General features: G+C 34.7%; 1 protein-coding gene across 7 annotated transcripts in view; it reads left to right on the top strand.

Annotated features, from left to right (window-relative positions):
* Positions 1 to 15564, top strand: part of CSNK1G3 (casein kinase 1 gamma 3) — a 105241-nt gene that overhangs the window by 42923 nt on the left and 46754 nt on the right. For all 7 annotated transcript variants that reach the window (XM_030927469.1, XM_030927472.1, XM_030927470.1 and 4 more), the window contains one exon: positions 2220 to 2289. In XM_030927469.1, the coding sequence (XP_030783329.1) occupies positions 2220 to 2289 (70 nt within the window). The remainder of the gene's footprint in view (positions 1 to 2219; positions 2290 to 15564) is intronic.

The raw sequence follows: 15564 nt of genomic DNA, 5'->3' as shown, positions 1-15564 counted from the left end.
TTCATCCAAAATATTGGAAGGACAGAAAACTTTTCACATATACCGTTGAATGATAGTTTGTTACTTAGTTCATTATTTCCTTATATGTTTTTTCATTTGTATCTGTTATATCTATTTGTGCCAGATAAAGTGATTTTGTTTAGACCTGCCATAAAAGTAATCACTTGAAAATTTTATGTCTGTATACCTCAGTGCTATCTGGCTTTTATACTTTGCTTGGTACAAATAAAGGCATAATTTGATAACCTGAGTTTGGAGAGCAGATTTCTGTGACTGCTTTCAGCTTCGTCATCTCTTATGAAGATTTTTTTCATTTGTCTGGTATTACCCTAGTTCAGATCAATAGTTTGTTTCAAGATAATTTGTTAATATTACCTGAGCTACCATCCTTATATCTTGTTGTACATGAATAATGAAAATGTCATCCTGGGGAAGGTGACTTTTATTATATAGTGTTAAAACTTTGCTGCTTAAGTACTGGAATCTAGTTGAAATGACTCAACTAAGTCAGATTTGGGTCTCTATTTTTATCTAAGGGGTATTAGTGATTGAATAAGTTACATATTTAATTTTATTTGTGATTGTTTACATGGACATCTTATTGCATCTTAAGGTTATGTACTTCTAGGTAGTTAACTGAATAATTATAGGTAATATAGTGCTATATGTATAGAAGGCACTGTTTTAAGTACTTTATAGAAAGGTTAAGTTTTAACCCAGTTTTACAGATGAGGGAACTGGAAAGTACAGAAAAGTTAAATAATTTGCTGAAAGTTACACAGTTAGAAGTAGAGGATTTAGGATTCAAACCTAGTACAATTTAGTTTCAGTGTCTGTGCTCTTAACTACTGTACTATCCTGCCTCTCAAGAACTAAGCTGATTGTTTTCTCCTGTAATAAAATTTATAAATTTTGTAGTGGGATATTAATGCTGTTTATGTGAATTCTTTTGTTGTTGCTCATAGTTTCATTATGATGTGTTGGTATAAAATTCTTTTTAGTTACCCTGTTTGGGATTCACATTCCTCTTGAATTGGTGGTTTGTTATCCTCATCAATTCTTGAAGATTCATAGCAATGATTTATCCAATTATTGCCTCTGCTGACTTCTGTCTCCTTTCCTCCTGGTACTCTTATCAAGTCCATACTAAACCTCACTGGATTGTCCAGGTCTCTAATCTTTTCTTCCGTTTTCCAATTTTTCTTCCTTCATGATGCATTCTGTATAGTTTTTCTGTCTGCCTTACAGTTTCCAAATTCTCTCTTCTGTTATGCTAATCTGATGGCAAAATGAGTTTTAAATTTAGTTATTGTATTCTCTTATTTTTCAAAGTTCTATTGATTCTTTTTGAAATTTTCTCTTACCTTGTTATACTTTTCTGTTGGTTCTTTTTTAAATTTCCTGTTACCCTGTTACAGTTTTCTACTTCTTGTATTTTCATATTTAATATTATTTCTAATGTCTAAAACCTATGTTTCCTCTGTACATGTTGTGTGTGTGTGTGTGTGTGTGTGGTGTGTGTGTGTATGAATCTCAAAAACATTTTATGTCGAATGATAAAAGCTGGACACAACAGAAAGCATACACTGTATATCATTTAGGTGAAATCCAGCAATAGGCAAAACTAATCCAAAGGTGGTAGAAGTAAAAAAGGGATGATGGAAATGCTCTATAGATTGGTGTGGTGGTTATAGGGATATATGGAGTTGATACGGATTTAACGCTTATGAACCATGTGTTTTATTGCATATGAGTTATACCTTAGGGAAAAAAATTTAAGACATTGTTGCTACTATCAACATTTTCATATTACCATTTTTGTTCTTTCTTACTATCCTATGGCTTAACTTTAATCTAGAACCTTTATGTAAGAAATACACAGTTCAGAGGTGAATTTGGGGAACCGGAGAAATAGTAAAAGGGCCATCATTTCTCTAGTGATGAATGTTCAGAACATATTTTTCTCAGGGTCAGAGTCAAACTTAAGGGATTTTTCTGCTGCCTGATCTAATGGCTACTTAGTGTATGTACATTTGTAGCATCATTTTATTTTACATTGAACAGAAAGTTAATTTTTATATGAATCTAATCTTAGACAAAGATGCCTAGTAGATTATTACATAATGTAGGCATTGACACCAAAATTTGTAACATTTGTGTTGGGGCCTAGTGCCCTTTTAATAACTTAAATGTCTTTTTTTGTTTGTTTTTTCAATTAGGAGCCCATGAAATCAAGAGCACCACAGCTACATTTGGAATACAGATTCTATAAGCAGTTAGGATCTGGAGGTAAAGTCTTGTATTAATTTTTAAATTTGAAATAAAGTGGATTGTCATGACTTTTTAGTTTCAAGGAATTTTTTTTAAGTTTGGTTAAGAAAATCACTTCATACGGCTATGTTTATTATACATTTTCTTACTATTAGGATCCCTTTTTAATTTTATGACAAATTTGGAGCTTTTTATGTTTCTGCTGATATAAGTAGAGAACATTGTGAAAAAATTTAATTTGAGAATATAAAATGCATACTTCTTCCATATTCTTAGTCTTTTTGGCACTATTATAGCTGTTGAAGTGGCTTATAATATAGTGGTAGGCTGTAAAATGGCCACATAGAAGATATCCGTATCATAATCCCTAGAACCTCTACATGTTACTGTATGAGAAAGACTTTGCAGGTATAATAAATTAAGGATTTTGAGATGGAGAGATTATTCTGGATTATCTAGTGGGCATTAAATGCAATTACAAGTATCTTTGTAAGAGAGGCAGAGGGACATTTATACACACAGAAAAGGAGTGGGCATTGTGACTGGAGCAGAGCAGCCATAAGAACCTGGGAGAGGCTTCTAGTACTTTCGCCTAGAGTCTCTAGAGGGAGTGTGGCCTTGCAAACACCTTGATTTGGCCCAGCGAAACTGATTTCAGACTCTCACCTCCATAACTGTGAAAAAATAAATTTCTGTTGTTTTAAGCCACCAAATTTGTAGTAATTTGTTACAGCAACCCTTGGCAACAAATGTGGGTATGTTTTTAGATAAACTCGAAATTTAAGTGAGATTATTTCATGCCACTACAGATAATTCATGGAAAAACTTTCTATTGTATGTTACATTTTCTTTATGTTAAAAGGTTCTCACAGCACTTTTCTGTATACTTCTATTCAATAAAGGATTTTACTTGTATAGCTTCTTGTATGATACAGGTAGAGGAATTTTGTTTCTCCAGATTTAATGAAATGGAATTTCTTCATGTATCTTTTTGTAAGCATGTTTACATTCTATGGATAGAGCTGTCCATTTAATACTGATATCAATTTTACATTCTGTTTTTCTAAGAGCACACTTTGCAAATGAATAGTCATTGCAGGGACAATAAGTTTTAAATTTTGTAGTAATGTGTTCATCACTATAGACTTCTTATAATACGTATTTAAGTCTGATACAGACAGGCCTCAGGGAGTTATCAGAATTATCACTGACAACTGGGATTTAAAGGCTATTGGGATAAAACTAATTATGTGTGAAACTATACATATTAGTTAAGACTAGCAAATAAGAAGTTAAGTGGGAATAAAATGAATTTATTGACTCATGTACTTGGAAATTCAAGAAAATGACTTGATATATAAGACATTGTTCTATCCAGTGCTTCAAATACTGTCATCAACATCTCAAGTCTCTATGATATGCCTTTTGAGTATGTGTAGGCTTCACTCTCTGGTTGGCCCTTCTTAAGAGATGCTGGAGGTGGCCACCAATAACCTAGGCTTAGCAATTATGAAAGCATCTCTTTCCTAAAACTTTCAGCAAAAGTTGTAGGACTAAATCTTACTGCCTTATGTCATGCTTATCCCTGATTTAATTACTGTGAATTTGATTGCCTCAAGTTAGATCAAATGCTTATCCGAACTTTAGGGAAATCGAGGTGTTATATAAGGGGGATTGGATGCCAGGGTGATAAAAAAACACACATCTATCTAGTACAGTAGTAACACTGTCATTTGGAAGAATAGGATTGAGTGGTTTAATTAGAAATGAGTAAGTCAGTTTAGAGTTTAGCAAGTCATTGAATTGAATAACAAATGTGTACTTTTATTATTTTTACTTTTTTCTGTTTTATATTTAAAAACTATGTCAGAGATAGTAAGACTAAAAATGAAACATCTTTTAGGACTTGAATGCCATCAGACTGCAGTGTTGCACAACTGCAGTGACCACCATTTACAGGGGAGTCTCTATTTACTAAGGGTGCTATGCTCCTCTGTGCTCTATGGGGGTCATTTACATAGATTGAAATACAAATGGTCCTTCTGAAGGTGTGCATCATGTGGCTCCGAGCTCTGACACGTGTGGGTATTTTAGAGTATTTTGTACGAGTCGTGAATTTGGGCATGTTTTTTGTGTTTTTTTTCGGTCATTTGTGAATTTTATGAAAGCATTTTTAAGTACCTTTGTGAGCTTTGTAGAAAATCAAGAGTGCTTAATTGTTTTGAAAGAACTGATGACTTTTAAACAGTTTGATTTTGGAATTCATATCTGAAAAGATTATATTTTCAGACTGCTCTTAATTATAAACGGGCTATTTAGAGTAACTCAGCCTGTAATTTTCCTATGGTTTGCTGAATTTCATTTATATAGCAATTTGTTTGTTAATATTCTCTTTAAAAATAGATATATTTAAGTATCATCCAGCATATATAAAGAACTTCTAAAACTCACCAACAAAAATAGACAAATAAAGGACAAATAAATTCCACTTACATGAGGCACCTGGAATAGTCAAATTCATAGAGGCAGAAAGTAGAATGGTGTTTTCTGGTGGCTTGGGGAGAGGGCAGAAATGGGGAATTATTGTTCACTGGGTAAGAGTTTCAATATGGGATGATGAACACATCTTGGAGATGGATGGATAGTGGTGATGGTTGTACAGTAATGTAAATGTACTTAATACCACTGAACTGTACACTTAAATATGGTTTAAATGATAAGTTCTATGTGTATTTTACCACAAAGAAATTGAAAATTGATTTATTTAGAATTATTTAGTGAGGTATCTGTGAAAAAATACACAACTTGGTTTTGCCTCTTTGGGTTTTGATCCTTCTGTAAATCCATGCTTCTTTCTTTCTGTTTATGTGGCTCCTCTGACAATATCCCTCTTTACATTATTTAGCTTTGCATAGGATTAGAATATTGTTTTATACCATTATCACTCTGTGATAGCAAACATTTAATGTATTGAATAGTCTTGTTTTGTCACATCTACTCAGTATTCATTGAGTCAAATGAAGACCTCGATTTGGAAGTCATCAGCACATAGATGGTTTTTAAAGCTAAAGAAATGGATGAGATCTCCCTGAGGAGAGTATAGAGGTTGACAAGAAAAGAATAGCAAGAACAAAGTTGTGTGGACCACTCCATTGGTTATAAATAGATTTGACTCTTAATAACAAAAATTGTGGCCGCCGTAGCTTGAACAAGTAAAGGTATGTAATGTGAGACAAATGAGTTCAGAGGTGGGCAATTGTAGGGTTGGTACTGCTGCTCAAAAGTAAGGAACCAGGCTCCTAACCTTAGTGTGTGGCTTCATCCTGCAATCTTGGATTTTTTGTAACAGGAGGGAAGGAGGAAGAAATGAAATTACTATTTGTGTAAAGATAACTTCCAGTTCTTTATCTCCTGCTTCCATTCTTTAAGTCTAGCTGCATATGAATATCCCTACTGAAATCAGAAATTCATATAGCTGGAATGAGTTCCCTACCTTCTTTTGCCCTTGTTTTCTCAACAATTTGTCTCTCTCTTAAAAGACCTTCCTGCTTGGTCTTTTGGATTACGTGGTTCCATTAGTTCCACATCTGTTCAAGCTGAAATGTTAGCCTCCTCTGATTTTGGCCTATTGGTGTAGTAAAGTTCTGTCAATTTTGTCTCTTAAAATCTCTCTTGACTTCATTCTCTTCCAGTCCCCATTGTCACTTTTCTTCAAATTGGGCTTTCTTTTGAATATCTCAACGCCGTTTTTACCTCTGCCTGCACATAGGGGCACATCATTTGGTATAAAGTCCAAATTTCTTTCTTTCTACTGACCTACTTTTCACTTGCACTACACTTACTATTCCTTGAGTAGATCTTACTATTTTCACATGTCTGTATTCTTTCTGGAATATCTTTCTTTTCTAATGAATTCCTTTTTTCTTTAAGCCTTAGCTAAATGTCACCTGCTTAGCAATGCATTTTCTGACATCTTTTCCTCTCCAGAAAAGCCTCTTATTTGATCTGATATTATTTTGAATATGGAAACCTTTGAAACCTTTATTTTTCTTTTATCATATGGTAATTATTATTTGTCTATGTCTTCTCCACTGAATTTTGAACTCTTTGAGGGCGATGATAATGATATGTTCATCTTTTTCTTTTTGGTAGCAGAATGATTGGCAGTTGTAGGTTCTTGGTAAATGGTTGAAAGAATAAATTTTTAAATAATAATAGACTATTTTCTTTCATTAGATATGAAATTGGGATATATAATCTTCAAATTTCCTATAGTTTTCTAACTTCTGTGATCCTGTGATTAAAGTTTGATATTTTAATGTTACACAAAATCATTATATTATTAATTTTGAGTTTATTCTATTTCTGGACAAATAATACAATTTCAAATTTTTAAAATTAATTTCATTTCTGTTATGCTATGATTAGGTAAATTTATTTTCTCATTTTAGACAACTAGAGATCAAAGGAAAAAATTATTGATGAGAATTGTCTAATTAATGGAAGTGGTAACTAAGGAGATATGCAGAAAGTTTCATATTAAAACTTACTATGTAATCCCAGCACTTTGGGAGGCCGAGACGGGCGGATCATGAGGTCAGGAGATCGAGACCATCCTGGCTAATACGGTGAAACCCCGTCTCTACTAAAAAATACAAAAAACTAGCCGGGCGACGAGGCGGGCGCCTGTAGTCCCAGCTACTCGGGAGGCTGAGACAGGAGAATGGCGTGAACCCGGGAGGCGGAGCTTGCAGTGAGCTGAGAGCCGGCCACTGCACTCCAGCCTGGGCGGCAGAGCGAGACTCCGTCTCAAAAAAAAAAAAAATAAAAAAAAAAAAATAAAACTTACTGAACTGTACAACTCAGCCATCTAAAATTAATCACTTTCTTGAGAAGGGTGGGCTTTAATTTATTAGAATTAACTCAGTTTCTTCATTTACTTGAAAATACGTATATTTGAATTATTGATATTTCATGAAAATGCATAGAACATATTTGAAATTTATGGGAAAATTGTTTTTGAAGATCTGCGATTCTGAGTAACACTTCTTAATTTTTTTTGACATTAAATAGGCTATATTAGGAGAAACTGCAATTAATGTATTCCTTGGAACATCTTTATTAGCTGATATTTTTAATCATAGGAAATAAAACCTTTTTTCTGTCATAAATTACTACTTATCAGAGGAAGTTAATGATCTTTTTCTCAGTCATAAATTACTATTCTTGGCAAATCTCTAACTATAGAAATGATATTAAAAATACTGTTTGACACCACGCATATGTTAAATCATCATTTCTCAAGTGGCTTGACTTGTTGAGATTCCTTGGACTATGTAGTTCTAAGCAATAATTTGATGGTAGCCACAGGTGCTGTTACTAAAATTATAACTCCTTATAAAAATGTTGCCTTTTGAAAGGTGTTTGAAAAGCCCCCTTGTTCTTCCTTATGCTGATCCTTCTGGCCTTCTTGATTTGTGCCTTGTTATAAAGTCTGGATTTATGTACTCTCTACATTTTTTACTCTGGTTTATAGATGCCTACATTTTCACTTTCTTTTCAAGACAATTTAGTTCCATCTGCTGGTTAAATGAACGTTGGTGATTTTGTAATGCACGGAAATTTTATTGTACTATTCACTTTTGAGAAGTATTATGGGTAATAGTATAAACTTTGTTAAAAGTTGTGGGTGTAAACCATTCGGTAGTATCTAAAACTGATTTAATTCACAGTTACCAGATCGAGTTTCTCAGACCATGTTTTAGGTAAGACATTCAAAAAATTCTGCTGTATGTATATTATAAGCTGTTGTTTGATACAATTGAAAGGAAGTACTGTAAAAAGCATGAAAGTTCAGTGAATAAATACTTAGAATATTACTATATTTTGATATTAACAAAAATAATGAAAATATAATATGAGTGAGTTTGTCAGTAGTGTAAACTTAATCTCAGCCCAGATAACCAACAGTTTATGTAGCATATTCTTAGAATTCCTTTTTCTGTCATAGCTAAATTGCTTTTAGAAGAAGTCTTAAAAAATATGTAATACTTCTGATTCTTTAATGAAGTCTCTCTGTATGGAAATTTCTACAAGTTTTGCATTGCTAAACATTTATTTATATGTGAATATATACTTACATTGGTACTACTATCATAGTAGATGGAAATATACATTTTTTTTCTGTTAAAGTTGTAGTTTATGGAGAATGGGTACGTTTAAAGAACGTTACGCATTATAAGAAAGAAAGAGGTGTTACCTGATAGTGGTTTTAGTTTGGTTTATATGGTGCAGGTGTTAGTGTGGTTGTGTGTGGTGTGAATATTATAGTATTTTCAGTGATTAAGCACATAGGAATCTTAAAAAAAAAGCAAACCATACTTTTGAATAGGATATTACTAAATATACATAAATTTTGTAATTCCTCCTGCAATAGTAAAAAGGTAAAAAGTATAAAACCATCAAAAACTACGAAAATTTCATATTTAGTTTTACGTTAAGTGTTATGTAACGCGCTGTAAGGATAAAAGATTTGTAAGCTTGTAGCTTAGGGACTGGGGGGGAAGAATCATAGAGTCCATTTTTTCCTTAAATTTTATAGGCCCAAATTGGATAACAACTTAAATTCTTTTCAGTTTTTGCAACAGATAAATTTTTGTTTGTCAGCGATGTTATTTTTTTTTAATGTTGTTTGAATGTTAGAATATTTTCTAAATGTGTAAATTAAATCATCACAGAAAGAACTGTTGCTCTTTTTTACAGTAGACTAACTTGATTCCTTTTATTTGGGGTTAACTGATAGAATTTTACTACTACAGGCAGATATTGTGGTCTTTTAATGGAAGGACTGTTACCAAGTCTATAACTCAGTACACCTGTTGGTTCATAGCAGCGCTTACTATTCAGCTAGGACAGCACTTCTTAAACTTCTGGGTCTCGGGATTCTTTTATGCTCTTACCCTTTTTGAGTATGTCAGAGCACTTTTGTTGTAGGTCTTAGCTATTGATATTTACCATGTTAGAAATTAACACGGAAATACAAAAATGTTGCTATATTTGTTTAAAATAAAAATAATAATTGAGACATTTTAAAATCAAGGCAATTTTGTTGATATACTTTCCAAAACAAAAACAGTGAGAAAAGTAACATCGTTTTACAGATTTTGCAAATCTCTTTTAATGTCTGTCTTAATAGTAAACAGCTAGATTCCCATATCTTCTGCATTTAGTATATTGTGATAACACAAGTCCCATAGTCTCTGGAATGAGAGTGAAAAAAATAATTTGTGTTATTACAAAATAATTCTGATATTACTGACTTCCTGCAAGGGTCTCACAGACCACCCCTGTCCTCAGGAGCTTCAGGTCACATGTTGAAAACTGTTGACCTAGGAGTATAAGCATTTGTGCTAAAGGTTAAGAATGCCTTAATGCAAAATTACCCTAAAAAAAGATAGGGTAATACTGTGTGATAATTCTGTACTTAGCATTTCTAGCCACGATTTAGGTTTTCTTAATCAGAGCTGTTTAAATTAAATCAGGAAGTTTAAATTTCCTAATAAGTTTGTTAGTACTTTTGTTCTAATTCTTTCTGTTTTTGTTAGGCTGTTCTTGTGTTGCTATAAAGAAATGCTGGAGTCTGGGTAATTTATAAGAAAAGAGGTTTAATTGGCTCATGCTTCTGTAGGCTGTATAGGAAGCATGGTGCCAGGCATCTGTTCAGCTTCTGGTAAGGCCTCAGGAAGCTTACAGTCATGGCAGAAGGCAAAGGGGAAGCCAGCTTACCACATGGAGAGAGTGGGAGCAAGAGAGAGAGAGAGAAAGTGAGGGGGAGGTACCACAGACTTTTAAACCAAATCTCGTAAGAACTCACAATCGGCCGGGCGCGGTGGCTCAAGCCTGTAATCCCAGCACTTTGGGAGGCCGAGACGGGCGGATCACAAGGTCAGGAGATCGAGACCATCCCGGCTAACCTGGTGAAACCCCGTCTCTACTAAAAAAATACAAAAAACTAGCCGGGCGAGGTGGCGGGTGCCTGTAGTCCCGGCTACTCGGGAGGCTGAGCCAGGAGAATGGCGTAAACCTGGGAGGCGGAGCTTGCAGTGAGCTGAGATCCGGCCACTGCACTCCAGCCTGGGTGACAGAGCGAGACTCCGTCTCAAAAAAAAAAAAAAAAAAAAAAAAAAGAACTCACAATCATGAGAACAGCACAAACTCATGAGGGATCTGCCCTAGTAACCCAGTTAACTCCCATCAGGCCCCACCTTTAACTCTGAGGGTTATAACTCAACATAAGATTTAGAGGGTACAACATCCAAACTATATCAGTATTTTACATTTTACATGAAGAATTCTAGACCTGAAAATGGATCATGATACTACTGTGAAATGGATCATGATATTATTTCCTTAATGGTCTACTTAACTAATACTTACCTGTTAGGAGCTAAAGTATTTAAAAACTTGACACAAAGTACCAAGCAGTCTTTAATAGTTCCTATGTATTACTGATGTGTGACTTAATTTTGTTTTATCACTTAAAAGGAACACTAACATATTAAATGAGATATTTAATGAAGTGAATTTTTGGGGAGTGAGGGTGAGATTATATTTTCAGATATGTGAATTTTGTATTCATACTCCTTGAGCTTTTGGGAAAAATAAACTCTTGAAAAGTAAAGATATTGGAAATTATCAGACCTAACTTTCATGAATTCACAGCGGATAGCTTTTTATATTAGTCTCAAATAAAAATAATTTTAGAACCACTGGAATGGGTGGAGTAAGATTTTATAATTGAAAATTCGCTAGGTATAAGAACAAACCTTCTTTCTGAGCCTCTCGTGCCCTCTTTTTCCTTACCTCTCTCATTTCTAAAAAATCTCTACCTTGTGATATAACCTACCATTTACGTTGCTGTGGTGGTTTTGGTTTGTTTTTGCTTAGGGTGTACCCTGCCTCAACCTCTGTTTGTTAGTTGCAGTTCTTCTTAACTCTTAAAAATTTAAGTTGTTTGCTCAGTGATTTAAAAAAAAAAAAAAAAAAACTGTCCAGACTTGTTCTGGGAAATAAAATTATAGTTTGATGTAAATGTCATTTTAAGTTTTTCTTTGTGGTCCTAGAAAAAAAAAGCATTTTTTTTCCTGATTGCAAAAATAGCATACATTCATAATAAAAATTAGGAAAAGTTTTTTTTAAAAAAAGTGAAAGTAGAAATCACCAGTGCTTCCAGTAATCTGTTAGCTTTCTGCTTTTTTCTTGTATTATCTTTTCTATTCATATGTATGTTTAATGACTGTATTAGTCCGTTTTCTTGCTGCTGATAAAGATATACCCAAGATGGGGCAATTTATAAAAGAAAGAGGTTTATTAGACTTACAGCTCCATGTGGCTGGGGGGGCCTCACAATCATGGCGGAAGGTGAAAGGCACATCTCACTGGCAGACAAGAGCTTGTGCAGGCAAACTCCCGTTTTTAAAGCCTTCAGATCTTGTGAGACTCATTCACTATTACGAGACCGGTACAGGAAAGACCCAATCCCATAATTCAGTCACCTCCCACTGGGTTCCCACAACATGTGGAATTGTGGGAATTACGATTCAAGATGAGACTTGGGTGGGGTCACAGCCAATCCATATCAGTGACTCATTAGAAATATTTTAAGGCCAGGCGTGGTGACTCAAGCCTGTAATCCCAGGACTTTGGGAGGCCGAGCTGGGTGGATCACTTGAGGTTTGGAGTTTGAGACCATCCTGGCCAACATAGGGAAATCCTGTCTCTACTAAAAATACAGTAAAAATATTAGCTGGGCATGGTGGCAGGTGCTTATAATCCCAGCTATTTTGGGAGGCTGAGGCAGGAGAATCACTTGAACCGGGAAGCGGAGGTTGTGGTGAGCTGAGATCGCGTCACTGTATTCCAGTCTGGGCAATACAGTGAGACTCCATTTAAAAAAAAATTTTTTTTTAAAGTAATACATGGTTTAAAACAACAAAAATTTTAATCAGTATTATAAGAAGTAATAAAAGTTTGTCTTTTACAGTTATCTCCAAAGATAATTGAAGGCTGTATTATATTCCATAGAATGGATATGACATAATAGGTTGGTGCAAACATAATTGCAGTTTCAGGCTGAGAATTTTAAGTCATTATGACTGGTCTCAGGCACATCTTTATTAATCAAAATAGGAACCATTACAGTCAACACATTTTTTGCCAACAAGAAATAAGTTTGTTTGTTCATGTAGCGTAAAAATTGGTGCTTCGGGATTTGATGAACTCTTAGAAAGCATTTTTACTGCATCTTGCTGGTTGTGGAAACGTTTTCCCTGCAAAAAGTTGTCAAGATGCTTGAAGAAGTAGTAGTTGGTTGGCAAGAGGTCTGGTGAATATGGCAGTTGAGGCAAAACTTCATAGCCCATTGAAGCATTTGTTGTGCAATGTGTGGTTGGTGTTTTGATGGAGAAGAATTGCGTCCTTTCTGTTGTCTAATGCCAGCTGCAGGCATTGCAGTTTTTGGTGCATCTCATTGATTTGCTGAGCATACTTCTCAGATGTAATGGTTTCGCTGGGATTCAGAAAGCTCTAGTGGATCAGACCAGCAGCCGACCATCAAACGTGACTATGACCTCTTTTCGGTGCAAGTTTGGCTCTGGGAAGTGCTTTGGAGCTTCTTCTCGGTCCATCCACTGGGCTGGTTGTCACCGGTTGTCATATAAAATCCATTCTTTGACTCACATCACAATACGATTGAGAAATGGTTCATTGTTGTGTGAGGTAAGAGAAGATGACACTTCAAAATGTTTTCAAAAAAAATTTTTGCTCAGCTCATGAGGCACCCACTAATTGAGCTTTTTCACCTTTCCAACTTGCTTCAAATGCTGAACGACCATAGAAAGGTCGACGTTGAGTTCTTTGGCAACTTCTTGTATAGTTGTAAGAGGATCAGCTTTGATGATTGCCCTCAGTTGGTCATTGTCAGCTTCTGATGGCCAACCACTATGCTCCTCATCTTCAAGGCTCTTGTCTCCTTTGTAAAACTTCTTGAACCATCACTACACTGTATGTTTGTTAGCAGTTCCTGGGGCAAATGCATTGTTGATGTTGCATCTTGTTTCCACTGCTTTACGACCCATTTTTGAACTCAAATAAGAAAATCACTCAAATTTGCTTTTTGTCTAACGTTTCCATAGTCTAAAATAAATTTTAAGTAAACAACAAGTAATAAGTCATTAGCAAAAATAATAAAATGAGAAACACGCATTAAAATGATGTATAACATGACCACATTTAATAATGTATTTCAATATCAAACAGCAAATTCCAACAATGTAAAAACTGCAATTACATTTGCACCAAGCTAATACTTTGTTTAATTAGCATAAAATTGGTGGATTTTTAGGTAGCTGCCAATTCTTTTTGTAACTGTAGCAAACAGTGAAGCTTGAACATCATTATATGCATACTTATGCTTACTTTGAAAAGGATAGGGTAATTTTCCGCCAAAAGCAAAAGGATAGGGTAATTTTCCTCCAAAAATGTACTACTTTCTCTTCTCATCAATGTTTTAACCCACAGCTGTCAGTCTTGACTAATTAATTTTTAAATTATGAATATGCCTTTGAAACTACACCAAAATTTGACAAGTAGTCATTTCTTAAAGGTCAGTTATAATGTAGAGTATAGAAATCATACCAAAAACCCTTTTCTGCTCTCGTTCATTAAAATCCATTGTAGTTTGAATGAACCATTTACCCATGTGTGATTTTGTAACTACATGCATTATCTTTTGGAGGACACTGGTTCATTGAGTTATGCATGTATTTCAAATACTAACACATTTCACTATCCAACATTAAATCATAATAGCTAATATCACCATAGTTTCATCAGAACAAGTTTGTAAGTATTGGAAAACTGTCGAGGTCATCATAGCATATAAAAATTTTTACAAAATTAGAATTGCTTGAAAGCTTTAATTTTATTATTGGTAATAAATGTCAGGTTTTCTTGAAGTAAGAGTCCATTCATTCTTGAGAATGCTTTTTATTTATTTATTTTGCTTCATTGTACTCTTGAATAGCAAAGTTAAAAGTGAATGTTCTTGTTTTGCTCTCAGTCGTTAATGGAAAGCATTCCATCTTTCACCTTAAATGTGATGTTAGCTGGTAGTTTTTCCTGTATTCCCTTTATCAGATTTAGAAACCTTCTATCCCTAATTTTTGAGTGTTATATCAAATGCTTTCTTAGCACCCATTAAGATGATCTTATGGTTTTTGCCATTTCTTCTGTTATTATGGTGAATTATATTGGTGGATTTTTTAATATTAACCCAACTTTGTATTCCTGGATTAAAGCATTCTTAGCATGGTCTCTCATTCACTTATATATCCGTAATGCCCAACCCAGTCCCATAAAGTTATAGTATATGTTCAGTAAGTATTTGTTCAATTAATTAAGACAGTGAAATTCCTTAAATGGTTTTCCTGTTTTGGAAACTGTTGAAAACTTTTGAAAAAAACAGTCATTTTATAAACCAAAATACACTGCTGTCTGTCTTACTCAGAAGTCATTTCTCAACAACGTTAACTATTGGGAATATAGATGGTGGTTCAGAAGGAAGTAGAAAACCTTTTGACAGTCCTTTTTTTTTTCTTTTTGAGATGGAGTCTTGCTGTGTCAGCCAGGCTGGAGTGCAGTGGAGCAATCTTGACTCACTGCAACCTCCACCTCCTGCATTCAGGCAGTTCTCCTGCCTCAGCCTCCCAAGTAGCTGACATTACAGACACGCGCCACCGTGCCCGGCCGTTTTGTATTTTTAGTAGAGACGGGGTTTCACCACGTGGGCCAGGCTGGTTTCGAACTCCTGACCTCAAATGATCTACCCACCTCAGCCTCCCAAAGTGCTGGGATTACAGGCATGAGCCACCGCACCCAGCCGATAGTCCTCTTATTGAAGAAGTTCAAAACCTTTTTATTTTTACATTTTGTATATAGTTCTAACAAGTTTTGGTCTAGTTTCCATGCACCCTGCATATCAGAAGTAACAAACTGGAGTGGAATAAGTTATTAGAGATTGTTAAATTGAGAGGATGTAAATTAACAACTTTCAGTGGCAGAGAGGGGGAAAAAGCATTGTGGAAAGAATTTTAAAAGCTTAGAGCTGAGAGCTGTTTGTAAATCTTAATTGCATCTCCAGCTTCTTAATGTATATAACATTGTAAAAGCAGGATTTTAGAGTTGGAATAAACTTAACAAGCCTCTCATTTCCTGTTTCTGAACCTTTTCTCTGCC

Source organism: Rhinopithecus roxellana, chromosome 3 (genome assembly GCF_007565055.1).
Source record: "Rhinopithecus roxellana isolate Shanxi Qingling chromosome 3, ASM756505v1, whole genome shotgun sequence".
Taxonomy (NCBI): domain Eukaryota; kingdom Metazoa; phylum Chordata; class Mammalia; order Primates; family Cercopithecidae; genus Rhinopithecus; species Rhinopithecus roxellana.
The sequence above is the reverse complement of the archived record's forward strand: the minus strand, read 5'-3'. Positions and strand labels throughout refer to the sequence as shown.